At 39.4% G+C, this 25,883-nt stretch overlaps 1 protein-coding gene and 1 pseudogene across 2 annotated transcripts in view; one reads left to right on the top strand and one right to left on the bottom strand.

Moving 5' to 3' along the window:
* Positions 1-5,066: 5,066 nt before the first annotated feature.
* ZNF18 (zinc finger protein 18) overlaps positions 5,067-25,883 on the top strand; it is a 29,564-nt gene continuing 8,747 nt past the window's right edge. Inside the window, exons 1-4 of one of the 2 annotated variants that reach the window (XM_036755208.1) lie at positions 5,067-5,181; positions 9,661-10,063; positions 13,653-13,833; positions 14,389-14,480. In XM_036755208.1, coding sequence (XP_036611103.1) covers positions 9,683-10,063; positions 13,653-13,833; positions 14,389-14,480 — 654 coding nt within the window. In that variant the 5' untranslated portion in view covers positions 5,067-5,181; positions 9,661-9,682. The remainder of the gene's footprint in view (positions 5,182-9,660; positions 10,064-13,652; positions 13,834-14,388; positions 14,481-25,883) is intronic. The other variant, XR_005010197.1, reaches the window with a different exon arrangement.
* On the bottom strand, positions 18,670-19,646 carry LOC118846543 (annotated as a pseudogene).

Below are 25,883 nucleotides of genomic sequence, written 5' to 3'. Positions count from 1 at the left end.
AAAATACTCCCTGACTTTCACTCACGCTAACTGCTGTTCTCTCTCTGCCTGCCTCCTCTCTCTCCAAGTTGCAACTCCCACCATCTCTATCCCATCTCTTACTGCTTCCTCTCAGGTCTGTTCCACCCTTCCTGTTCTACCCCTTCCTGTTCCACCCATTCAGCAAACTCCTCCCACCACAGGCTTCATGTGACTCAAACTCATGTGGCTTAGGCTTCCATGTGACTTAAGCAGGTCACATGGGCCTATTAATGGATGGGAAATATCTTCCCATTTACATTACCATTACAATTAGTTGTAATGTTGAGGGGAAAAATCCTAGGGATTCAGGGATCCCAAACCAAAGTTCCCAGGGCAAGGCCACCTGGAATGAATTTGCAGACCCAAGCATTCTTTAAGTCAAGGAGGCAAAGATTTATTATGCTTTACAGCTGGCAAGAGTTCTTAGGGAACCTGCAACCATAAAGAGGTGCAGGGGGGACTTTTAGAGAAGCTTTTAGGGGATTAAGGGGAGGGATGTGTCAGGTGTTTTGGGTTGGGATTAGGGAGTAGTTAAGGCATGGTTAAGGAGTGGTTGGTTCTTAAAGGAACATGCACACTTAGTATCTACTGCACAGGCATATTATCCAGAGTTCTCTAGGAAATAGCCCACAGCGGGGTTACTAGGGGTATGGTTTTCACTGTGAAACATCACTGAGTTCACTATGGGTCGGGGCTAAAGGGGAATCTCTAGTGTCTTGTTAGACAAAATACTATGCCTGGGATACATATTAGAAAGGTCAGTAAATAGTAAATATGGTTATGACTCAGTCAATTATCAGCATCTGGAAATCAATCTATAATTAGGCATAGCTGCTTATTAAGGAAGAAGGAGAGATAAGTTGGGGCATATTGCCTTTTACCTAGAGAGAGACTGCCTGGGAGAGAATATGTTTTGAGAACTGGATGTGTTTTGGAATTGGGATTCTAGCACAGGCACCTAAGCAGAGACTGTTGGAATTAAGGTTCAAGCACAAGCACCCCATCAGTGAGATATGCAATAATCTTAGAAAAAGAAATTAATTTTCTTCCATAAAGTCAATATAGTAGGGACACTTGATAAAATTCCTACTGAAGGAAAATTACTCTCAATTCAGAAGGATAATCATTTAAAAGAAAAGTAAAAATGTACCACATGTTTTATCTTGAATTGATAATGTTTGTAATCATATGATCTGGAGGTCTACAGGTAATGTGAACTGCCAGAGTAATAGGCTCCTTAGGCACACAGAACAAAAATGTATAAATTGACTTGCACTTAGAAATCCAAACAGAACGGTTTTGCTAGAGACTTATAGGTCACATGTCTAATAAAATGGGGAATTAGACATTTTCTCTGATCCTTATAATTTCTTAAACCTCTCCAAAATAAGAATTATTCACAAGAGATAAATTCATTTCAGCTGTCTCTGTAGACTAAGATACTAAGAACTCTAATGAGGTAACAACTTGATGAATAAACATCAGAGAAAGCTAATCCCTAATCTCTAACTCACCCACTCATCATGCCTTCTTCTTACAACTACACTTTGGTAGGGTTGCCCAATCATATCCACAGGTTTGTACTCTGGGGTCCACTCATCAATTTCCTAGCTGCTGCTTTAGGTTGCCTTAGCCCTCACTCCACCATTCTGACGAAATAAGCAACAGAACTCATCTCTGCCCCCTTCCCCCTCCTTGTGTGGATAAAGTAGAGAAACAGGAAAGTAGAAACTTGATCTGTAAAGGGGTCTGGCATCCAATTGAAGCAGTTTCATTCCCCTCAAAGTCATCTGAAGCAGGGATTGAGACTGATGAAAAGTAAATTCCCCATTGTGGGAGAAAGCTGAGACATCATCTACCATCAAAGGGAAAGGAGTCAGAAAGTGAGCTATAGGGGAATATAAGGTTAAAAAAAAGTTTCAAATTACCAAAGATCTCAGGAGGAAGAAAAATGTTAAAAAAACAAACAAACCCCCAAAACAACAACAAGAAAACCTGAGCACAAATTGATAAAAGAACAAGGAAGATATCAGTAACAGAAGGGAAGATGTTTTCCAGGATGAATTCAAACATATCTAAATTTTTTTTTAGTATGAATTTAGCTTTTATTTTCCTAAAACAAATGTGCTCATGCTTTTCCCCACAAAATCAAAACTTAGGAACATTTAGAAAGAGTCAGAAGTATTTTATTTTCCTTTGAAATCTAATAATGTAAATATCACATTGTAATTTCCCTCTTTCTAAAAATTCCTTCCCTCCTTGCTCATTTTGTGTAAAGCTACTTTTCTTCTAAGTTTTTCTCACTTGTCAGTTATAGGAGATCTCCTATGTCCCTGGGGTCCATGGCAGGGGAGCAGAAATCAAACGCCCAAAGATAAACAGAAACCCAAAGACTCAAAGTTTGGGGAAAAAAAATCTTTTCAACATATGGCCATTTGCTTACCTAAAATTCTTATGGGGAAGATTTAATAATAAAGTTAACAGTTGCCTGCAACTTATCTCTTTTGACAATATTTCTGAAAAGGTCATTGATATATAAGTGTACTAGGCAGCTCAGTGCTACAGTAGAACAGGAAAGATCTGGTCCCTTCTAAGCACCAGGCAAGAACTTTCTGTTTCCCACAGGGATGTCTGAAAGTTGAACTTCAATTTTAGTAGATACTTCAGATTTATCTGAGCAATATTTTAGACAATGTATTGATTATATAGTAGACAGGTGTCACTAACATCAGATAAAATACCAATCCCTAAGGTAATTTCCGCATCATCAAGAGTGATACTGGCTGTCAGATCAGGAGTAGTTTTGTCCAAAACTTTGACATTGTGCTTGCCTTTGGAACTTGCTCATGTGGTATGTGCCCTTGGGTAACTTGCTTGCTGGGTGATGAATAATTTGGCCATGGCAACTCATAACATAAAGAAAAATACAAAATAGCTCTCAGACCTATTTGGTCCCATTTATTTCTGCAGCCACTATAGAAGTTGGAGTAAGGGAAGGCAGAGATGATTAAGAATCACACTGTTTTCAGACCTTCTACAAAGGTTAACTTTTTAACTGATGTACTTTTATGTTTTATCCAATACTAAATAATTTTGAAGTTGATTTATTATTGCTGCAAATATTTATCATACCTGTTTTTCAGATGAGAAGACTAAATCTCAGAGAAAAGGAGTTACTTACCTAAGATCACCCAGAGAAGAAGTGGGAGAAGCAGAAGTGGAGAGGAGAAGATATTTGTCATTGAGTGTCAATCTTTCTCTGTGGAGAAGCTTATTTTGGAAAGATTAAAATGGGAAAGTTTTGAACAAAAACCCAGAGTTGAGGGAATAAAGACGATTTTAAGGAATATCTTAGTCAAAACATGACATAATGGGAGGTATGTTTGTAGTTCAAGCCATTCCATTCCCTGAAGAACACTTTCATTTGCACCTTTCTAATGTACTTAAGGCAGCTAGATGGGTCAGTGGATAGAGGGCCGGGCCTGGAGTCAGGAAGACCTGAGTTTAAATTCAGACTCAGATACTTACTAGCTGTGCGACCTTGGGCAAGTTACCTAAACTCTGTTTGCCTTAATCTGCTAGAGAAGGAAATGGCAAACCACTCCAGTATCTGCCAAGAAAACCCCATAGACAGTATGGTTCACCAGGTCATGAAGTGTCAGACAGGACTGAACAACAACAAATATACTTAAGAAAAATCAATTCTATATTATTTTCAGGTCTGCATTCTTTCCGTTTTACATTTGCCTCCCTTCCCACCTCTCACTTCGAAGCAAGGAAAATAAAACTGTTACACCCATGTATTTTCAAGCAAAACAAATTCCCACAATGGCCATGTCCAAAATATGTGTGTATTTATATATGCATATATACATATACATAGTATACATTTATTATGTATGGTGGAATTATGATTATCATAATAGATATGATATATATAATGAATATTCTAATAATTTAGATTTTTCAGAATTGCTTCTCATGTGAGTCAGACTTAAAATGCAACTTGAAAATGATTAATCAAGCCTTTGACAATGCTCACAATCACTGGCTGTGTACCTTAAGTGAAGTGAATCAAAGATTGTAGAACCTGTTCCCATCACAGAACTCTGATTCTGTAACCCATCAAGTAAAGACCCCTAAGGGTCCTAACAGGACTTCAGAATTGTTGTATTGTCTTCCATTTGTAGGCAGGTCATGGGAAACCACTCAAAGCCCTGGAAATGATTGTTTGTAATCCATCTTTTTCCCTTGCTATCCCACTGTGATTTATGTATATAATCTGGATTCACTTCAGCAAGGTGGAGTTCTGATCTGGAGAATTTCTGATTTGCAAATCTGTTGCTCATAATGAAACTAATTAGTTAAAAGGCTACTTGATTACTGGCACTTTGTCTCTGGCCTGCTGTTTTGTCATTTTCAGGTTAGAGACTGGCTCAGTAAAATCTTGGTAACAATAGTTAAGTCTCAATCTGCTCTTCATCCATTAATGATCTATTGGGGGGTGGAATGCTTCATCAGCAGTCCCTTGGGATTGTGGTTCGTCATAAAGTTAATTGGAGTTCCTAGGTCTTTGGAAGTTGTCTTTATACTATTGGTTGTTCTTTTGGTTCTCCGTGCTTCACATTGGGTCAGTTCGTGTAAGTCTTTCCAAGTTTCTCTGAAACCTGCCCCTCCATCATGTCTTACAGCACAATAGAGTTCCTTCAGATTCATATGTGGTTTGTTGAGCCATTCTCCACTTTATAATTTATTTTAACTTCCTGTTTTATATATAGTTTTCTGAGTGTTCTTATTTCCATATTTAATTGTGAGTTGGTTGATGGTGAGGTTCACAACCCCAGAGCTGGAAGGCACCTCACAAGCCAACCTGTTAAACTTGCATGAGAATGTAGCCAGCCCTAGCAGGCAATGCTTAGGCTCAGATGGGGCGGGGTTGAGATCGATTAGATCACTTGTTAATTCTTCAAGATGACCCCCGCCCCTCTCCGGGCAGTACTTACTTTCCGCCACTCAGGACAACTCCACCCCTTGGAGTGCCTGACACTAGGCTGGGGATGCGCGCGCAGTCTGGAAGCCTTGCCCGGAAGTGAGCGTTTGGAGCCCTGTCGGCGTGTAAGAACCTTGATTTTGAGCCGCAGCGGGAGCCAGAGAATCCAGGTAAGGTCCCGGCATCACCAATCTCCAGTCGCTCCGCATACACGGGGCTTGAGCTTTTGTGCCTTTTAATTTTCTCCCGCTTAAGGGGCTAAGAGGGCCCAACTGAGCTGCGATCCGTCCATCCTTCTGCCCTCCCCCGCTCCCCCCTGCTGGGCGTGTGTTGCGGGATGGGCAGGTGGGATATTGGGGGTGCAAGTGAGGAAGGTGCGGAGAGCTAACCGCCTGGGAACCCAGCCTCTTTCCATCCTTGGGTGTGGGGCTCCGGCATTTGTGGTTGGTGGAGGAGGGGATGATTTTGCGTTTGGAGTGATGGGAGTAAAGCGCCGCTGATATTACCTTTGCTCCTGGGTTTAATGTAACCTCTTGGCGGTGTGGAAACTAGCCCCAGGAGAGTTTGGATGGTGTAGTGGAAAAAACATTCAACCTGAATTGTCGTCTGAGTTCTGCTACTCGGTCAACAATTAAGCGTTTACTCTGTGCCAAGCACCGTGCTGAGCGTTGTGCATATAGAGAAGGGCAAAACCACGAACTCTGCCCCGGACAAGCTCACCTTTTAATGGGGGAGGCGACATGTACGTACAAGATATAGTCCATGGAAGGTAACGATAGATGTGAAGAGATTTGAGCCGTCTTAAAGGGAGCCAGCGATTGGGGGAAGTGAGGTCGCATTGTAGAGTGCCTGAAGAGGAGTGAGGTGTAAGAAGATAGAAAGGGATAGGTAGTGAAATGCCAGAGGCAGCTATACAGTGCCCCCAAAGTCTTAGTGCAATTTAAAGCTTAATTGCGTTTGATCTGTAGGTAATAGGAAGCCACTGAAAGTTGAGTAAGGGGTTAGGGGAGGGTGGAAGATTAGAGCTCAGTTTTTGAAAAATTCCTTTGGCGGCTGTGTGGAGGATGCATGGAGTGGGGAGAGACTTGAGATGGGGAGACTAGTTAGAAGGCTATTGCACTAGTCCAAATGAGAGATGATGAGGGCCTCAATTATCACAGTGGCTGTTATTAGAGAGAAAGGGACATAGTGGGCTGAAATTGTGGAGGTAGATTTGGATTGGGTTCCATTGCGTTGGCTTGAATAGTGGAATGAATGAGATTAAGGAGTTGAGGAAAATACTGAGGTTGCAAACCTGGGTGATTGGGAGGATTGCAGTGCTCTTGACAGTAATAGGCAAGTTGGGGCAGTAATAGGCAAATTTTCTGGGGAAGAATTTGAGGTAAAGATAATGAATTCTCTTTGTGGTGTATTTAGTTTGAAATGTCCACAAGACATTTGGTGATGTGGAATTGAAGTTCAGGAGACAGACTAGGGCTGTATTTCTTTCATCACTATATGACCTTGAACAAGTCCAGTGTTGGACAGTGAAAGGACACTGGTCTCAAAGAACTTCGATTCACATCCCAATTCAGATGCTTACTACCTTTTTGAATGTAGGCAAGTTACTTAATATTTCCTTAGTTTACTCATCTTAAAATGGTGTGGTGTTAATGTGATTAAAAATCCCCCCCCCACCCCCCATTAATCCCCTTAATAGGCCTCAGGTGGAGCTAGTTAAGGGAAACTTGATTAAGGGAGGCTTGTTTGTAGGAAGGCCCATACCCTTTTGCTAATTATAATTAGGTCAGGAGAGGCATGAACCCCTTGGGACCTACTCTGAGAGTAGGTGTTAAGAACTTCAAGCTCTCAGGACTGAGGGAAGAGAAGAGGCAGGCAAGCAACTCGGATTTGTGAGTAAGTGTTTATGGGAAGGCACCAGCAGAGGGGAAGGTTATGGGATGGCTTGGCTCCTTGCTTAGATATTGTGTTTTAAGTTCTTTGCTGTTATAATGAAGTAGACTTACTGGTTTTGGGATATAATTGCTGCTATGTTGAGTTGGAGTTATTGGTTTTGGGATTTGGTCCTATGGTGTCTGCCTTCTATATGGAGAGTCTCTTATATTCTGGGATACAAAACTATACAGGCATATTCATGGTCACCATTGATATTGTGACACTTGCCTTACTGATACAGATGGCAATGGGAATATAGATGACCTCAAAGGTCCCTTCAAGTTAGCTATTAATGATTTATTATTAAGTATATACTAGTCGTTGTGCTAGGTTCTGATAAAGAAAGACAAAGGAAACAATCCTTACTCTTGAGAAGCTTACATTCTATGAGGATAAGACAACAGTGCATAATTTAAGTACCTAAGAAATACATACTAGATAGGGAGAGAGGGCAATAGTAATTGCAAGGATCAGGGAACACTTCATTTAAACGTTGCTTCTTTTTGCTGAGTCTTGGAGAAAGGAAGGATTCAGTTAGATGGAGTTGAAGATGAAGAAGGGAGTGACATGTTTGAGGAATTAAAAAAGGTTAAGCTTGCCTGGTTTGTAGAGTACAAAAAGTGGAATAGCAGATGAAGATCCCAGAAAGATAGACAGGGGCCGGATATCAAGACCTTAAAAAGGCAAGCTGAAGAGTTGATCCTAGAGGCATAATTTCTGTTTAAAGGAGGTTTGAGAGGACTTGGAGAATCAGAGAAAAGGTCTAGTCCTCCTTCATGTTGGTCACATGACTTGAAAGTCAGAAAGGTTTATGAAGAAGGCATTTCAGAGTGCTTAGTGGAAGGGGCAGGTAGATTTGGAACGGGACATTTGCAGGGTGTGGTTGAGGGAGATGGGAGTAAGGGTATAGACACTTGAGTTTGGGGAATGGGATTTGTACAGTGACAGCCAGGGGTTCAGGATCACTGAGATGACAAGAGTATAAGAGGGTAAGACTATGCTAACTACAGTGTTGAGAAATGAGTTCAGGCAGTTTCAGGAGCTTGAGAGATGGCCATTGAGGGAGGTAGATGATTAGGCTGTTCAAATTCTTACCTCAAAGTCCAGTATTATTAGATGGTTATAATGTGAGTTTTTAAAAAAATTTATTTTGCTTTGAAACAAATTGTTTTAGCCAAAGCATTTCAATGCATTGATTTAAAATAAAAGATATACCTAAGAATATACCATTAGCTTCTAAACCCCTTGAAGGCTGGAGAAATATTTTTTTTTTTATCTTTGAATGTCTAGTAGTTAGTTACTTCAATGTTGCCTTGCTCAAAATAAACAAGAATTAAAACTGAAACCAGGGCCAGTCATTTGTATAGGGTACGTCCACACAATGGGTAATTATGCTTAGAAGACAAAATTAGAGTCAGCAGAATCCCTGTTAAATGAAAGGAAAATCAATATGATATTTTGTGCAGTTATCTTCATTATTATAAAATGAATTCCCTTTCATCATTCAAGCAACAAATGAGTATCTATTACTTAGAATCACAGCATACTCTCCCCTTGGACAGTCTAGAGGTTGATAACATATATTAGGCTCTACATTTCATTAGGCCTCACATAAACTACCTTCTTTCCTTTATGATAACAGTACCTGAGGCATGTTACTGTACAGGAGGAAGGGAATAAGCATTTATAGAGCACCTCCTATATACATACCATGCACTATGCTTAAGTGCTTTACAAATATTTTATTTGAGCTTACAACAACCCTGGGAGGTAGATGCTATAATTAACCCCATTTTTTAGTTGAGGGAACTGAGGCAAACAGAAGTTAAGTCACACATTGTGTGAGGCTGGATTTGAACTCAGCCCTTAATGACTCCAAGTCCAATGCTTTATCGACTGTATCACCTAGCTGCCTTTCCTACAGTTGAGTAGATTATGGCTTTCTTTAAGTTACATTTCTGGCTAAAGGGTAGAGTGCTAAACCTGGAGCCTGGAGCCCTGAATCCTACCTCAGAAACTTAATACTAGCTTTTATCATCAAGAGCAAGTCGCTTAAGGTCTTAGAACCTCATTTTTTTCATCTATAAAATAAATACAATAGTACTTGCATTATTAACCTTACAGGGTTAGGAAAAAAAAATGCTTTGTAGGAAGTATAACAGACAAAATACTTTGTAGACCTTAAATGTGAATGACTGAATTTTAAATTGATATCCTTGGAAAGATAGGTACCCTTAGTTACTTGATAAGATTTTAACAACAATCTCAGTCTCTTAATTGTATTTGAGATACATCCTAGGCTCATCAAGTACTCATTTATAATTCTGTTATGGTGGATTACTTCTATAACTGGTTAATCTCATCTGTTTTATGTTCACTCTTCATTTTCCATTTTTAAATTTCAGATTTTTGCCTATGAAATCTGGGGCTCTTCTTTTGATGGGGGCTTATAACCTCTTGCTGATGGCTAATTTGATTGTTCTCTCAAAAAAGGATCTTGAGCCTTCTCAGAAATTTGTAGATTAACATATTCCATGCAGAGGTCTTTTGGGTAGGGCAGGGGGCAGGGGTTGTCTGTTCTATTTCTTGTTTATCATTCTTGACAGTTTTTTGGGTCTCTTTTCCTTCAGGCTTCCTTTTGAGAAGCTCTAAAATTGTTCAGAGGGAGGAAAATTTGAGCTCAAAGTCTCAAATCTCCTCTTCCATTTCCAAAGGTGGAGTGGCCTTTTAAGTCATATGATGCCTACAGCCTTGGGGTTCTCAATCCCTACATCTCCATCGATGAAGCTAGAGGAGGATTCTTTTTCTGGACATGATTTTGCCCTGAGAGGGGACAACCCTGAGACAGCCCGACAACACTTCAGGCAGTTTCATTACCAGTTGATGTCTGGGCCCCATGAGACTATGAGACAACTCAGGAAGCTCTGCTTTCGGTGGCTTAGGCCAGAGATTCACTCAAAGGAGCAGATCTTGGAAATGCTGATGCTGGAACAGTTCCTAACCATCTTACCTGGGGAGATCCAAACCTGGGTGCGAAAGCAGTGTCCAGAGAGTGTAGAAGAAGCAGTGACACTGGTAGAAGGCTTACAGAAAGACCCTGGGAGATTGTGGCATTGGGTAAGTAGAGGAAATTCTAATCTGGTAAGTGAGAGGGTTGAAGGATTATGATAGGATTGTGGTAGGGAAGGATGTCAAGAAAGAGCTCTTCTTTCTATAATGAGTTTTTAAATCAACTAAATTTAAAAAAGGCCTTGAGAGAGACTAGGTTTGGATTCTTGTCATCCTACAAATTGTTTTTACTTCTTTCTGCATTAGTTCCTACATATCCTCCAGTATTTCTTTGAGTTCTTCATATTCATTGTCATGTTACTCCATTATAGTTATGTATTAAATAAATTAAAATAATTTTTCCTTGAATCTAACAATGGAGACCACTGATTTTTGATGAATCAGTGCCATAATGTTGATCTGAAGCACTTTGAGGCTGTCTATAAAAACTATTATCTGTCCTGGGGATAATAAAGGAAATAATTCTTTCCTTTGTGATGACCCTATATGCCATATGAAGGGAGTGGGAAGGAAGGATCTTAGTCTACTTTGGCTATAAGGTGCCTTTTTTGAGTTTATCTTTTAGGCCTTGCAAATGTATTTCCTAGACATTTAAAGTTCCAAAAAAATCAGGGTTTTTGTTCTGCTATTTAGAACTGAGAAAATGTGTTCATATTTCCATTTTGCAAAAACTCTAGAATGGTCATGGGAAAAATTATATGACTTTCATTGCTTCTTTTTTGGACAACTGTTGGGTATAGAATTCAACTCTACCCTGTTTTTTTCTTTTTCTTTTTTTTTTTTTTTTGAGGGGGGAAGGCAGAGCAATCGGGGTTAAGTGACTTGCCCAAGGTCACACAGCTGGTAAGTGTCTCAAGTGTCTGAGGCTGGCTTTGAACTCAGGTTCTCCTGACTCCAGGGCCAGTGCTCTACTCACTGCGCCACCTATCTACCCCTCTCCCCTGTTTTTCTTATTCTAGGTTCAGAATCTAGAAACAATTACATTGTTATTTATTTATAAAAGTATTACAATATCATTATTACAAAAAACTGACAGTTTCTTTTTTGAAGTAGACACAATTGTGGAAAAAATGTTGCTAATAAAGTTGAGCAAATTTTATAATAGTTTAAGCCAAATGCATTCTAATGCTAAAGAATTCCTTTTACATAGGATTTTTACACATGAAGTTGTACACTTCAATAGTTTATTTTCTAGTGGTTTAGTTTCTTAAAAGATAAGAAGGAACTATTCTTTCATTTTAATGTTAGTACCAATTAATCAATAAACAAACATTTATTAAACTTTTATTAGGCTGAGGCTCGATGGAAACCAAGCATTCTAAGAGGTGGAGGATAAAGGAAGGAGAGCATTTCGCATGAGTGACAACCCTACAGAGGCATGGAGATAAGAGTAAGAGAGCATGTGCAGGCTGTAGACTATAGGAAGGAGCCAGGTATTGATGAGTTTTAAATATTTGATCCAAAAGGTAATAAAGAACATTTGGCATTTACTCAGTAGGGCATGACATAATCAGACCAACACTTTATGAAAAATCCTTTGGCAGGTATGTAGAGAGTGATTTAGAGGTGAGACAGTCTTGAGGCAGGCAGACCTATTAGGGGGCTATTAAAATAGTCCAGGTTAAAGGTGATATGAGGATCTAAAAAAGGGAGGTGGCTGCATGAGTGGAAAGTATGAGCTGTAGGACAGATACTTTGGAGGTAGAAATGGAAACATTTGACAAATTGATTGGATATATGGGACTAGTGAGGATTCAAGGATGACACTGAGGTTGTGAGGTTAGGTTAGGATGGATGGGAAGGGTGGTGGTACCTTTCAAGGTATTAGAGAAGTTCCAAATTTGGGGAAGGGGGGTCAAGGAGAATGTGTTCTGTTTTGGAAATTCTGAGTTTGAGATGCCTACAGGACATTAAGTATGAAATGTCTGATAGGCAATTGGAGATGTATTCCTAGGACTTGAGAGAAAGACTTGGGTTGGAGTCTTGTGGTCATCCTGTAAATTGTTTTGCTGGTTATAGTTATTTCTTTCTCTGTTTTGTTGATGTTTAGTTGTTTTTCAGTCATGTTGATGGAATCCTATTAAAGCTGCCCCCAACCCCAACATTCTAACTTGCTTGTGGGCCTCACTGAACAGCAGGCATGCCCTGATTTAACCATGTAATCTGGCTTTAACCACACCTCAGGCCCCCAGATTCAATATAGCCACTGCCTCTAGCTAGTCACTGCCCTCAGATCCAATTCACATATTTGAGCAGGTGTGTTCTTGTACTCAACCACAGTCACATCATCCATTTAGCCCAAGATGGGACTACAATACCTAACTATCCATCTTGACCAGACAGGACCACAGTAGCTAGCGAATCAGAAAGCAGCAGGAGCAGGATGTTTGACCACTGACCCCTCCTCTATTGCCTAATCCCTTAATAAGCCCCTCCTGCCTTTTTAATATTTATAATTTCTGTTGTGTAATCAGCTTCATTACACCATAAAACTGCCTGTCTTGTCTTAATAAGTTTCTGATTCCTCTTGGAACCTAGCCCAATTCATGAGAGGCATCAATCTCAACAAATGTCTATGCTTCGATTAGAGGTAGTTTGACTCTGAATTCTTTGAGATGGTTGGCCACAACACCTCATGAAACCACAACAATGTCTAACTCTTCATGGACTTTTTGGAATCTTGGAATTTTCTTCGTAGAGATACTGGAGTGGTTTAACGTTTCCTTCTCCAGCTCATTTTACAGATGAGGAAATTTGAGGCAAATAAGTGATTTGCCCAAAGTCACATAGCTGATAAGTGTCTGAGGCTGGAGTCAAGTCTTCCTTGACTCCAGGTCTGGTGCTCTCTAGACATTGTACCATCTAGCTGCCCTCTTTCTCCATTAGTTCCTACAAATCCTCCCATGTTTCTTTGAGTTTTTCATATTCATTCTCATGGTACAATAATATTCCATTATGGTTACATGTCACAATTTGTTCAGCCGTCCTCTACTTGTTAGACACATAGTTTGTTTCTGATTTTTTGCTGTTACAAGTAGCAATTCTATGAATTTTTTTTGCATTAAGGCTCTTATAGAGTAAACTGAGTAGTGGGATCATTTAGGTCAAAGGGGCTGAACAACTTATTATTTTTCTTGCTTAATTCCAGATTATTTTCCAAAACAGTTGGACCAATTCGTGGTTTTAGCAGTTAAATATGTTTTCCCTTCTATGGCAAAATAATGAACACCAGTTTCCATGGAGACTGTTTTTTTTTTTTTTTACATTCTTTGCTGTGAAACTTTGTTAAGTTTTTTGAAAGTCTACATTAGTGTCCCACCTATCTATATAATTATCACTCCGAAGAACTTAAGTTTAATACTTTAAATTTTATTGCTTTGTCTTCCCACAACCCTACTAAAATTGAATTTTTACCATTTTTTACTGTCTGCCAATTTTGTAAGATGACATCGTGGAATTTTGATTTTTTTTTAATAGCAATTTTGAGCACATTTTTAGATCCAAGGTACTTTGAAAAGATTCTCCGGTTGTTATCTGATTTCGGATGTCTCTTCTCCCCCATTCTCCCCCACCCCTTAACCCCAGTGTCACCTCATCTCACACCTAATTATGGGGATTGGGCTTGGGTGATTCATAGATCAAAGTCCAAGTGCTCCGACAGGAAGCTCTTTCAGAGGAAATGGAAGCACCAGGTGTCTCAGTGGAGCCTCATGCTAAGGTAACACTTCAGGAAGAAGGCACGCAGAATTCACACTCAGCACAGAAGGAACAGCTGACCCACAGCATCAAAGAGGAGACTGAAAACTCACTGGAGTTTGGTGAGGAGCAATTGCTTCATTCTGAGAGAGCTTTCCTGGTGGGGTGTGGACAGTGGGCCCATGAGAGGGAGCCCATGGGCAATAAGTTGCAAATGAACGTAAGTGATTTCAACAGATGACTAGGAAGCAAGCAAGGAAAGAGTTGCTCTCAGTGTCCTTCTGGGATTAGGGAGCAGTATTATATCTAGGTCAGCCTCAATCAGCCACTTTAGTTGGGGGATTTTCGTAATGTTTTGTTAGTGGGCCGGTCCGGCTTGAGTTTGGCAAACTCATTTTGCCTCAGTTGTATCAACAAGGCCAGGGAAAAGATGTAGTGGTAGAGAGGGACAGTCACTATTTAATGTAGTATAAAGGGAATTTGTTTTTTAGGGGAGAGGTAAGAACCAAGTCTGTAGGGTTGTGGATGGAGGAACAGGCATCAGAGCTATTTTCCTAATTGTTTCTCAGAATGTCCTGCTACAAGGTGCTATAGTTTTGTGTGGTTGAGAGTAGCTCTGATAAGGGGATAGCATGGAACAAATCCAGTGTTTTAACATCTCCTATCACCTGCCGTAGGTTTGCCAATTTCTCAGCTTACTACTGTTCCTGAAGGAAGCCATGCCAGAGACAAGGATGAGGCAGCTTCACTTCATGCATCTGGATCTCAGGTGAGTGCTGGTTTGCCTCTCAAGGCATTCAAACTTGAGTCTTAATTTAATCATCTTGTCTTGTTCCAGGCACTATTCTAGGTATTTGGAACACAAAGATTAAAAAAAGTCAATCAACAAGCATTTATTAAGCACTTATTATTTGCCAGGCACTGTGCTAAGCTAGGTAGGAATGCAGATAGAAGTAGAAAGATAGTTTCTGCCCTCAAGGAGCTTACATTCTAATGGGAGAATACAACACATAAGAACACATAAAAGACAGCTGACAGTGGGAGCAGATTGGAGAAAGTGGGGAAGAGGCATGGTAAATTTCTGTGGAGATGAATCAACAGTGCAGCCTAGAGAGGGATAAAGATATCTTTGGTCTGGTCCTCCTCCCTAAATTGCTCTCATGGAAATTATTTTCTAATACAAATGAATATGATATGAGGTGGAATGTTATAGGGGTAAAGGTGCTATGCAGATGTCATTGTTTAATCATTAAAAGATCTTAAGAGTGACTGCCAATAAATATGGCACTTGTATATATTGTTGATGCAGTAAGTGTACTCCTAAAAAGTCATGTTCATTGTAAATTGAAATAATATAATTCATGATCAATTTTTTCCCTGAACAAATATATCAGAACTTATATATCCAGTTAAGTATTGTTCCCTTCAAAGTAATCACCACTGGGGGGGGTGGGGGGGGTGGGGCATATTCTTTTTTATGAAGAGGCTATTAAAAGCATTTTCTGAAATTCAGCTTTGAGAATTGTCTGGGACCCTTGTGACTAGATGCTATTCAATGGTGGCAAATTGTTCTATGAGAGGTACAAATAAATATGATACATGAGTATGTTAGAGAGGTGCAAACTAGTGTTACCTGAAGTCTGAGGATAAAAGGGTCAATATTCCTTCCTGTCTTTTTTTTTTTTTTTTTTCAATTTTTTCCCTTCTGTCTTAATATCTCCTCCAAAGCATAGCATAATTCTTTGCACTACGGGAACACTCAATTAACTGAACTGAATTATTGCTGAATTATTAGTTTACTTCATGTTTTCCTCTGACTTATAGGTTTAATGATGCTTTATCTTAGTAGGTGGTACAGTGGATAGAACATTGGGCCTGGAGTCATGAATACCTGAGTTCAAATCTGGCATTAGTCATAAATCTATTTTGCCCTTTGTAATATTGTATTCTAAGATCTTTGGTTTTTAGTAGAAGCTGTCAGGTCTTGCATAGTTTCTTAATAAATACTTGAACTACTTTTGGGATACTTATGGTATTTTCATTTGATGTAGAAACTCTGCATTTTGGCCATAACATGCCTGAGATTTTTCCTTTTGGGGTTTCTTTGAGGAAGTAATTTGTGGGTTCTTTATGTCTTAACTTTGCCTTCTGGTGCTAATAGATCTGGGCGATTTTCATTTGTGATTTCTGAAAATATAATTTCCAGGCTTATTTTGATGATGATTTTTAAGGAGTCCAGTGATTCTTCTCTCTCTATCCCTCTCTTCCTCCCTCCCTCTCTCTCTTTCTTACAAAAAAAAGAAAAAATCCTCAAGCAAAACAATGATTCCATTGGCCATGTCCAAAAATATCTACCCTAAGTTGGTCTCCTCTGTCTTGAGATGTCTAATGATTGGTCCTCTGAAATTGCAGTTGGTCTTCTTAAATCTTTCAACATTGTTTGTCTTTACAGTTGTTATTGTTTAAACTATTATTTTACCCAGGTTTCTTTGAAGCCAACTCTTCCATTTCTTACAGTGCAGTAGTATTATATTCATAAAATAGAATTTGATCAGCAGTTCACTAATTGAGTATTGGCTCTCCCATTTTCTAGTTTTCTGTCACCACAAAAAGAGATACTTTAAATACAAGTATACACATAGGTCTTTTTCTTTTTTTGTTCTCTTTGGGGCATAAGCCTAGTAGTGGTATTGCTAGGGTATGCACAGTTTAGTAACTTTGAGGGCATTAGTTTAAATTGTTTTCCAGAATGGCCCCACTGGTTCATAGCTATGCCAACAGTGTTTCCCTACAACATTTGTCTTTTCCTTTTTTGTCAGCATTGCCAATCTGACAGGATGAGGTAGAACCCTTAGAATTGCTTTAATTTGCCTTTCTCTAGTGATTTGGAGTATTGTTTCCTCTGTCTATTGATAATCTGGATTTCTTCCTTAGAAAACTGTTTGTTCATATCCTTTGACCATTTGGGCGGGATGGCTTTTGCCAAAAGGCAAGAAATGAAAGGTTTACAACTGAAGATATCCTTATTTTGAAGAGCTAAGTATAATACTATAGGAGGGAAAATGGATTTTTAAGGAATATAGATTTCCAAGCATTCTTAATGAAAAGACTTTGTAGATATTTAGAAATGGAAATGCAGGCACCAAGAGAAATATTTCATGGCACATGTGTATAATTGAAAGGGATTATATGAGAATGATACAGTAAAATGTGGCAAGTCCTCAAAGAGATGGGAGTATCAGGTCATATTTGTTTCCTGAGGAACCTGTATGTGGTTCAGGAAGCAACAGCTAGAACTGAACGTGGAACAACTGATTGGTGTAAGATTGGAAAAGTAGTACAACAAGGCTGTGTATTGTCACCTTATTTACTTAACTTATATGCAGAGTACATTATGTGAAATGCCAGGGTGGATGAATTAAAAGCTGGAGTTAAAGTTTCCAGGAGAAATATCAACAATCTCAGATATGAAGATAATACAACTGATGGCAGACAGTGAAGAAGAATTAAAAAGCCTCTTGATGAGGGTGAAAGAGGAGGATGTAAAAGCTAGCTTGAAGCTTAACATCAAAAAAACTAAGATGATGACTACTGTTCCCTTCCCTTTTTGGCAAATAGGAGAAGAAATGGACGCAATGTCAGATTTTATATTCTTGGGCTCAAAGACCATTGCAGATGGCCACTGCCATGAAATTAAAAGATGCTTGCTCCTTGGAAAGAAAGCTAAAGCAAGTCTGGACAGCATACTAAAAAGCAGTGATATCACCTTGCCAACAAAGGCCCATGTAGTCAAAGCTATGGTTTTTCCAGTAGCAATGTATGACTGTGAGAGTTGGACCATATGGAAAGCTGAGTGCTACAAAATTGATGCTTTTGAATTGTGGTACTGGAGAATACCTTTGAGAGTCCCTTGGACAGTAAGGAGATCAAACCAGTCAACACTTCAGGAAATTAATTTAGATTATTCACTGGAAGGCCCAGTACTAAAACTGAAGCTTAAATACTTTGGCCACGTAATGAGAAGATGGGACTCATTAGAAAAGTCCCTAATGTTGGGAAACATTGAAGACAAAAGGAAAAGGTGATGGTAGAGGGTGAGATGGATAGATAGTGTCATGGAAGCAACGAACATAGATTTGGACAGACTTTGGGAGATAGTGGAAGATAGAAGGGCCTGGCGTGCTATGGTCCATGGAATCACTAGGAGTAAGAAATGACTAAATAAATGAACAGCAAATGTGGGGGTGAATCATTTGTCTGTTAATAGGAGGGTAAGAAGCAGATGTTTTCTCAGAGGCTTAGTGTTGTCATATAGAAAAAACAGTTTTTTGCCAAAGTGGGAGTGGTTTTATTTTAAAGACCTTTGGAGAAGACAAATAGGAGGAAAGGAGGAAGAAGGGAAAGGAATCAGTTTTGCATACTAGAAATGCATAAGATGAAGATTATGTAGCCATGGAGAAATGGGTGAGGGAACAGTTTATCATGGTATTTGGCATGCAATATATTGCAAACTAGTGTGACTAGTTTCTGTCAGACTACTTTTCAGAGTCCAGTGACTTTTTTGGGGGGAAAGATCAAACACTTTACATTTATTGACAGCAAAAGATAGGAGGTAGGTCTGATGATCAGCACAGGCTACATATCAGAAGGCCATATTTGGGGCTAGGCAAGCCCCTCTCTTTTCTCCCTTCTCCACTTCAGTCAACTCCAACACATCCCCTTACCATTGCCAAAGGTGCCTCCATGCCCTCCTTCCCCTTTTAACAGATGGCATTTGTCTTTTATCTCCAAAATGGAATATTTAAAGGGCCTCCCAAAGAGAAGGGAGAGGTGGGGTGTGCCACTCAGGCCACACCTTGAAAATTAAAAAAAAAAAAAAGAAATTTGGCCATTGTATTTAAAAAAAGACTTAGGAAAAACTGTTAGGTCGGGCTACCCACCATCCTGTGGCGGTAAAGGCTGGTGGCCTGGGTGCAGGGAAGGCCCCTGCCTCAGAGAGTCTTGCCTCTCCCCTCTGATATGACATCTTCAGGCTGGGCATGCATGTACCCCTCCACCCAGTCTCCATCCTAGATGACCACATCAGGCTTGCCACAGAGATACGCACCCAGGGGTACGTGGCAGGCTGTGATACCTGAGCCACAAGTTGCCACCAGGGGCTTTGAGAGGTCCACCTTGTTGTCCTGGAATAGTCTTTGGATGGCATCAGGGCTCTTCTCTAGGCCCTCCTCAGTCATGAAGTCAATGAAGGGAATGTTCAAGGTGCCAGGGGTGTGACCAGGTTCGATGCTTTCCCAGGGTTCTGGCTCAATGCCCCTGAAGCGCCCTTCAACACGGGCATCTACAACCTGGAACCTACACAATTCAATGTTCTCCTTGATATCTTTGTAGGTCTTCACAACCATCAGGTTGAGGGTGGCCTCGAACTCTTCTTGAATTGGGTGGGCCCTGCCAGAGCTAAGCAGGTAGCCCTCCTGCTTCCAGTTCTTAACCCTCCATCCAGCAGTGAGACAGTCTCATGCCCAAAGGCCCTGAACATCCACCACAATTGGGGGGCAGAGAAGAGGCCCTGGTCACTGGCATCATATACCACCACATGAGTGTCATTCCCCACCTCCAGCTTGCCAACACACTCAGCAAACTCTGTAGCATTGGGCAACATGTGGTCATAGGGGGACGTCCGGTCACTGCAGAGGTCGATGTCGAAGAAGGCTTCTCCAGGGATGTGACCTTCTTCAAACTCCTGCCGAGGGTCTCGTTTCAACTTGGGTAGGTACCAGGAGGCATTCGGCAGCTTCAGGGGCTGGGATTCCTTCAAGGATTAGCCACCCACTTGGCTGATACCAGAGCTCTGAAGAGGGATCCTGTGGCCGTGATGCCCGGTTATTGGTCGGATTCTGTCTGACTTGAGGCCTCCTGGGACGCTCTAGACATGGTAGGGACTGGCCTAGGCTTGAGTCCAGTGATTTTTAAATCATTTTTTCTAGCTCTATAACATTTTGTTTTGGGAGTTTGATTTCTTGGGTTCTCTAAATGTCTTTGGTTCTCTGGTTGTCTCTGGTTCTCTGGGAGTTCTCTGTTCCCTGATTGTCCCTCATTCCCGGAGTGCTCTCCCTTTTCCGCTCTAACTACTGACCTCTCTAGCTTCTTTTAAATCTCAACTAAAATCCCTCTTAATTATAGTGCCTTCTCTTTGTTAACTGTTTCCTATTTATATATATAAATTGATTTGTATGCATGTTGTCTCCCTCATTAGATTGTAAGGTCTTTGTCCCAGACTGCGTTTTGTCTCTTTTTGTATCCCTGATGCTTAGGAGGTGCTTAATATATGCTTATTGATTGGTTGATTGGTATACTGAATTTAAAGTATTTAAAGAGTATTTAATAAAATTGATAGATCTGTAGGTGAATTTCAGAAGATATAAATATTTTATGATTCTTGTAGTTATTTTGAATGGAATTTCTCTTTTTAACCCTTCTTGGATGCTGATGTGAATTTTTTATCAGTCTTGTAACCTTTATGGAAGTTCTTTCTTTCTTTTTTTTTGTATTCATTTCACAAGAATTTTGCTTTTTATTATTAAAAGAAGTATCTTTTTATTGAGTGGTAGAAATGCCTTCGCTAACAACCTAGACTCACCAGAGACACAGGATTAATTTCTTAGAGCAACTTACCTAAACTAAGATGGTATCATTAAGTTGTACTGCAATTTTTATTTCTTGGGGGGGGGTAGGAGATGTATTCTTTTTTAAAAATTTATTTAGTATTTTATTTTCCCCTAGTTAAACATAAAAACATTTTTACATTCATCTTAAAAACTTCGAGTTCCAAATTTTCTCTCTTCTTCTCCCCCTCATCCAGAAAGCAAGCAATTTGATATAGGCTATACATATATAGTCATGCATAACATTTCCATATTAGTCATATTGTGAGAGAAAACATAGACCAAAAGGAAAAACCCTCAAAAAAAAAAAGGTATGCTTCAATATGTATTCAGGCATCATCAGTTCTTTCTCTGGTGATGGATAGCATTTTTCATCATAAGTCCTTCAGAGTTATCGGATCCTTGTAGTGCTAAGAAAAGCTATTTCATTCACAGCTGATCATCTTACAATATTGCTGTTACTTTGTACATAGTACTTTTCACTTTGTATCAGCTCGTGCAAGTCTTGCCAGGTTTTTCTGAGAGCATCCTGCTCATCATTTCTTTTTTTTTCAAAATTTTTTTTTTTATTTTTAGTTTACAACACTCAGTTCCACAAGTTTTTGAGTTCCAAATTTTCTCTCCCTCCCTCTCCCTTCCCCCCATATGACATGTAATCCAATGTAGGTTCTACATTACCTTCGCATTGAACTTATTTACATAATAGTCCAGTTGTAGAGAAGAATTATATGGAATATATGGATTGAATCATGAGAAAGAAGAAACAAAACCAAAAAAGAAGGAAAAAAAAGAGAGCAAATAGTTTGCCTCCATCTGCATTCAGACTCCATAATTCCTTTTCTGGATATGCATAGCTTTTTCGATCTTGAGTCTTTTGGAACTGTCTTTGAACCTTGTGTTGATGAGAAGAGCCAAGTCTATCAAAGTTAGTCCTTACAATACCATATGTCTGTAATCTTGTATAATGTTCTGGTTCTGCTCCCCTCACTCAGCATCAGATGATGTAAGTCTTTCCAGGTTATTTTGAAGTCTGTCTGTTTCTCATTTCTTATAGTACAATAGTATTCCATTACATTCATATACCATAACTTGTTTAGCCATTCCCCAGTTGATGGGCATCCCATTGATTTCCAATTCTTTGCTACCACAAAAAGAGCTGCTATAAATGTTTTTATGCATACGGGTCCATTTCCCACTTCTGTGATTTCTTTGGAATACAGACCTAGAAGTGGTATTGCTGAGTCAAAGGGTATGCACATTTTTATAGCCCTTTGGGCATAGTTCCAAATTGCTCTCCAAAATGGTTGGATCAGTTCACAACTCTACCAACAAAGCAACAGTGTTCTAATTTTCCCACATCTTCTCTAGCATTTATCATTTTCCTGTTTTGTCATGTTAGCTAATCTGACAGGAGAGATGTGGTACTTAAGAGTTGTTTTGATTTGCATTTCTCTAATCAATAGTGATTTAGAGCATTTTTTTCATATGACTATAGATAGCTTTAATTTCTCCCTCTGAAATCTGCCTATTCATATCCTTTGACCATTTATCAGTTGGGGGATGAGTTGTATTCTTATAAATTTGACCCAGTATATTTTAGAAATGAGGCCTTTATCAGAGACATTGGTTGTAAAAATTCTTTCCCAGTTTTCTGCTTCCCACCTAATCTTGGTTGCATTGACTTTGTTTGTACAAAACCTTTTCAGTTTAATGTAATCAATATTATCCATTTTGCATTTCATAATGCCCTCTATCTCTTGTTGGGTCATGAATTCTTCCTTTTCCCATAAGTCTGACAAGTAAACTATTACCTTCTCTCCCAAATTGCTTATAATATCAGCCTTTATATGTAAATCGTGAACCCATTTTGACTTTATTTTGGTATATGGAGTAAGATATTGGTCCATACCCAGTTTCTGCCATACTGTTTTCCAGTTTTCCCAACAGTTTTTGTGAAATAGTTAGTTCTTATCCCAGAAGCTGGACTCTTTGGGTTTATCAAAGAGTAGATTACTATATTCATTGACTACTGCATCTTGTGTACCTAACCTATTCCACTGACCCACCACTCAATTTATTAGTCAGTACCAAGTAGTTTTGATGATTGCTGCTTTATAATACACTTTAATATCTGGTATGGCTAGGCCTCCTCCCCTAGAATTTCTTTTCAGTAATTCCCTTGATATTCTGGATCTTTTGTTCTTCCAGATGAATTTGGTTATTATTTTATCTAGCTCTCTAAAATAATTTTTTGGTAGTTTGATTGGTATGGCACTAAATAAGTAAATTAATTTAGGTAAAATTGTCATTTTGATTATATTAGCTCAGCCTACCATGAGCAACTGATGTTTTTCCACTTATTTAGATCTGACTTTACTTGTGTGAGAAGTGTTTTATAATTGTGTTTATATAGTTCCTGGGTTTTTTTCTTATTTCTATAGCTAGCATTTCTGTCACTATATTAAATAGTAGCAACAATGGGCATCCTTGCTTTACACCTGATCTTATTGGAAGTTCCTCTAGCTTTAGTCCATTGTATATAATATTTATTTTTGGATTAAAAAAAATATTAGCCATATTATGAAAGAAAACAAACCAAAAATAAACCCCAAAAAAGTAAAGTAAAAAAAAAAAAGTATTCTGTCTGCATTCAGACTCCTGTTCTTTCTCTGGAGGTTGATATAATTTTTTTTCATAAGTCTTAGATTATTATATTTCTGAGAATAGCCAAGTAACGCACAGGTGATCATTGTACAATATTGTTGTTACTGTGTACAGTGGGTGTACAGTGTTCTCTTGGTTCTACTCACTTCATTTTGTATCACTTCATATACGTCTTTCTAGGTTTTTCTGAGAGCATCCTGTCCATCAGTTTTTTGTTGTTTTTTTTTTTTTTTGCGGGGGGTGGTAATAGCATTTTATTTTTTCTGATTACATGTAAAGATAGTTTTCATCCTTCATTTTTTTATAAAATTTTGAGTTCCAAATTTTTTCTCCTTCCCTCCCTCTTATTCTCCCTACCCAAGATAGCAGGCAGTCTGATATGGGTTATATATGTGCAATCATGTAAACATTTCCGCATTAGTCATGTTCTGATGTTCTCAAAGAAGAAACAGTACAAAAAGGAAAGTCTATGAAAACAACAAAAAAAAGTGAAAATATCTGCTGATCTGTGCTGTGGCTAAGAGCCTTTCACTGGTTTGCCTGGACAGTGCCTGCACTGGGCTGTGTGCCCCCCTTTTACCCAAGTAAGACAAACCTTTCCTCAGTTCCTTCTAAGATATCACTCCATCTTTTTGTAGGTTCTGTCACTCCAGAATCTGTTCAGAGGCTTGATTTAATGTTTCTGAGGGAAACAGGGGAGCTCAGGCAACTGCTGGCTTTTCTCTGCCATCTTGGCTCTGCTTCCCAATTCTGTTTATAAGGTGTTATTCAGGTTTTTTTTTTTTTTTTGGTAACTCTTTTACTAAGGTGTTAATTTTCTTTTCATGATTTTCTTCTGTCACCCTCATTTCTTTTCCCTATTTTTCCTCTATCTCTTTTTCCCCCCAGCTCTTCCAGGAATTCTTATTAGGCTTCTGTTCAATCTGTATTTTTTTTTTCCTTTGATGCTTTACTTGTTTCTGCTTTCACGACATTGTCTTTTTTTGAGTTTGTGTCTTGATCTTCCCTGTTACCGTAGTAACTTTTTTTGATCAGGTTCTTTTTTATTATTTGCTTATTTTCCTATTCTATTTTCTAGGTTTTGAACTTTGTTAAAATTGGGCTCTGCTCACATAGGGTTGAGCAGGCACTTTCCCAAGTTTTAGTGCTGCTGTTTTCAGAGCTAGTTCTGGGGACTGCAAGTTTTTGGTGCTTTCAAGGTTGTCTTCGAAGAGCTGTGGTTACTGCTCCCCTGGTCTTTAACCTGTACAGGCCCTTCTTGCAAGCAGCTAGGCCTGCAGGCTGCTCTGCAGCCTCTGCTCCACTACAGCTGCAACCACTCCTTTCTCTCTTGGAATTGTGACCTCGAACTACATGTGGGCACTGGAGTTTCTAAAGAGTGCCCAGTCCTATGCTCAGTGCCAGTTCAGGGTCCCCTGTAATTTCTTTCTGACTTGTCCAATTCTCTTACTGTCTCTGGGCTTAAACTTCCTAAAGTTGCTGCTCCTGTTTTTGTAGCTGCCTTCAAGGCCTACTGCTAGTGTTGCTGCAACGTGCACTTCAAGTTGGCCCCCACCCCAGTGTCACAAATTCTTCCTTCTGACCTCCTAAGTTGTCTTGGGCTGTAAAAATGTCTCATTGGCTGTTCTTTTCCAGTATTTGATTTAACATGTTATTTTAAAGTTGTTTGGAGGAGAATGTTGGAAGAGTTCAGCTGGGTTGTTCCCTCTGTCAACTTGGCTGTGCCTCATCTTTAGTTCTTGTTACAGGCTTTGTGCCAGGGCCACATTTTGCCCCATATTGTACTGTTGGGTGGGGCTTGTTACCCTTGCTTGGTGTCTGCACTGAGCTGTTTCTCTTCTCTCTGCATTAAATTGCCTCCCTCACAAGTTTTCCTGCCCTAATACCCCCTGCCCCCTTGAACTTTGAGGATCTTTCAGGGACCTCTGTGGCCTCTCAGGACAACAGTCTATTGGATTTCAGAGTCCTTAGGCTTGGTATGGTCTGGTCTGAGTTCTGCTGTACTCTTTTGGTCTGTAATTTTTTTTTTTTGGTGGCTTCCAAGGTCCCCACCCTGGGGCTTTCTTACTTCTCTGGGTGTTTCTAGAGAGACCCTCTGTTTTTGCTGCCTCTGGATACAGAGACTTTTAAGTTACATGTATTTTCGGCTCATTTGTGGTTGCAGTGGGAGACTGAGTTTCTTTACCTGAAGTAGCACCCTTTCCTTTTTCCTGCAGTCTTTTGGTTGATTTTTACTGCAGTTTTGGAGTAGAAGTAACTTACTATTTTCTCACTGAATTAGTTTATCATTATTCAGTCTGGTATGAATTTTAGGGTTTTGCTGGAGTAGGTATATGTGAACTACATGGTCTACTTTGGTTTAGAAAGCTATTTTAAATGAAAAGGCTCAATGGCCTCTTCTTAGTCCTCATTCTATTTGATCCCTTTTTAGAGTTTGACAGTTTTCCTTTTCTCCCACGTTTTCTCTCCTTCTTTGTACTGTGAGATACTTTTCTTCCATTTCTTGTTCTACCTTTCTGAAAAATTCTTTCTCAGTCTTCTTTACTGGATCGAAATTCTATTTTTAAACACTAAGTATGGCTATCTACTTTATCTCTGTGCTGGTCTCTTTTTTGTTTCACTGTATTATATCTTGGTGATTTTATCAGCACCCATGGGTTGAGTGGGTTCAGTTGCCTCCGTGCAGATGATGCTGGTATCTATACATTCATCATTCTTCTGTGAGATTTGGTCCCATCATCAGCTGCCTGTTGAACATCTCCACTTGATTGTTCCATAGACATCACAAACTAATGTTATAAATGGTACTCATTTTATTTCTCTCAAAACCAATCACTTGTTCA

Source organism: Trichosurus vulpecula, chromosome 4 (assembly GCF_011100635.1).
Source record: "Trichosurus vulpecula isolate mTriVul1 chromosome 4, mTriVul1.pri, whole genome shotgun sequence".
NCBI lineage: Eukaryota > Metazoa > Chordata > Mammalia > Diprotodontia > Phalangeridae > Trichosurus > Trichosurus vulpecula.
The sequence above is the reverse complement of the archived record's forward strand: the minus strand, read 5'-3'. Positions and strand labels throughout refer to the sequence as shown.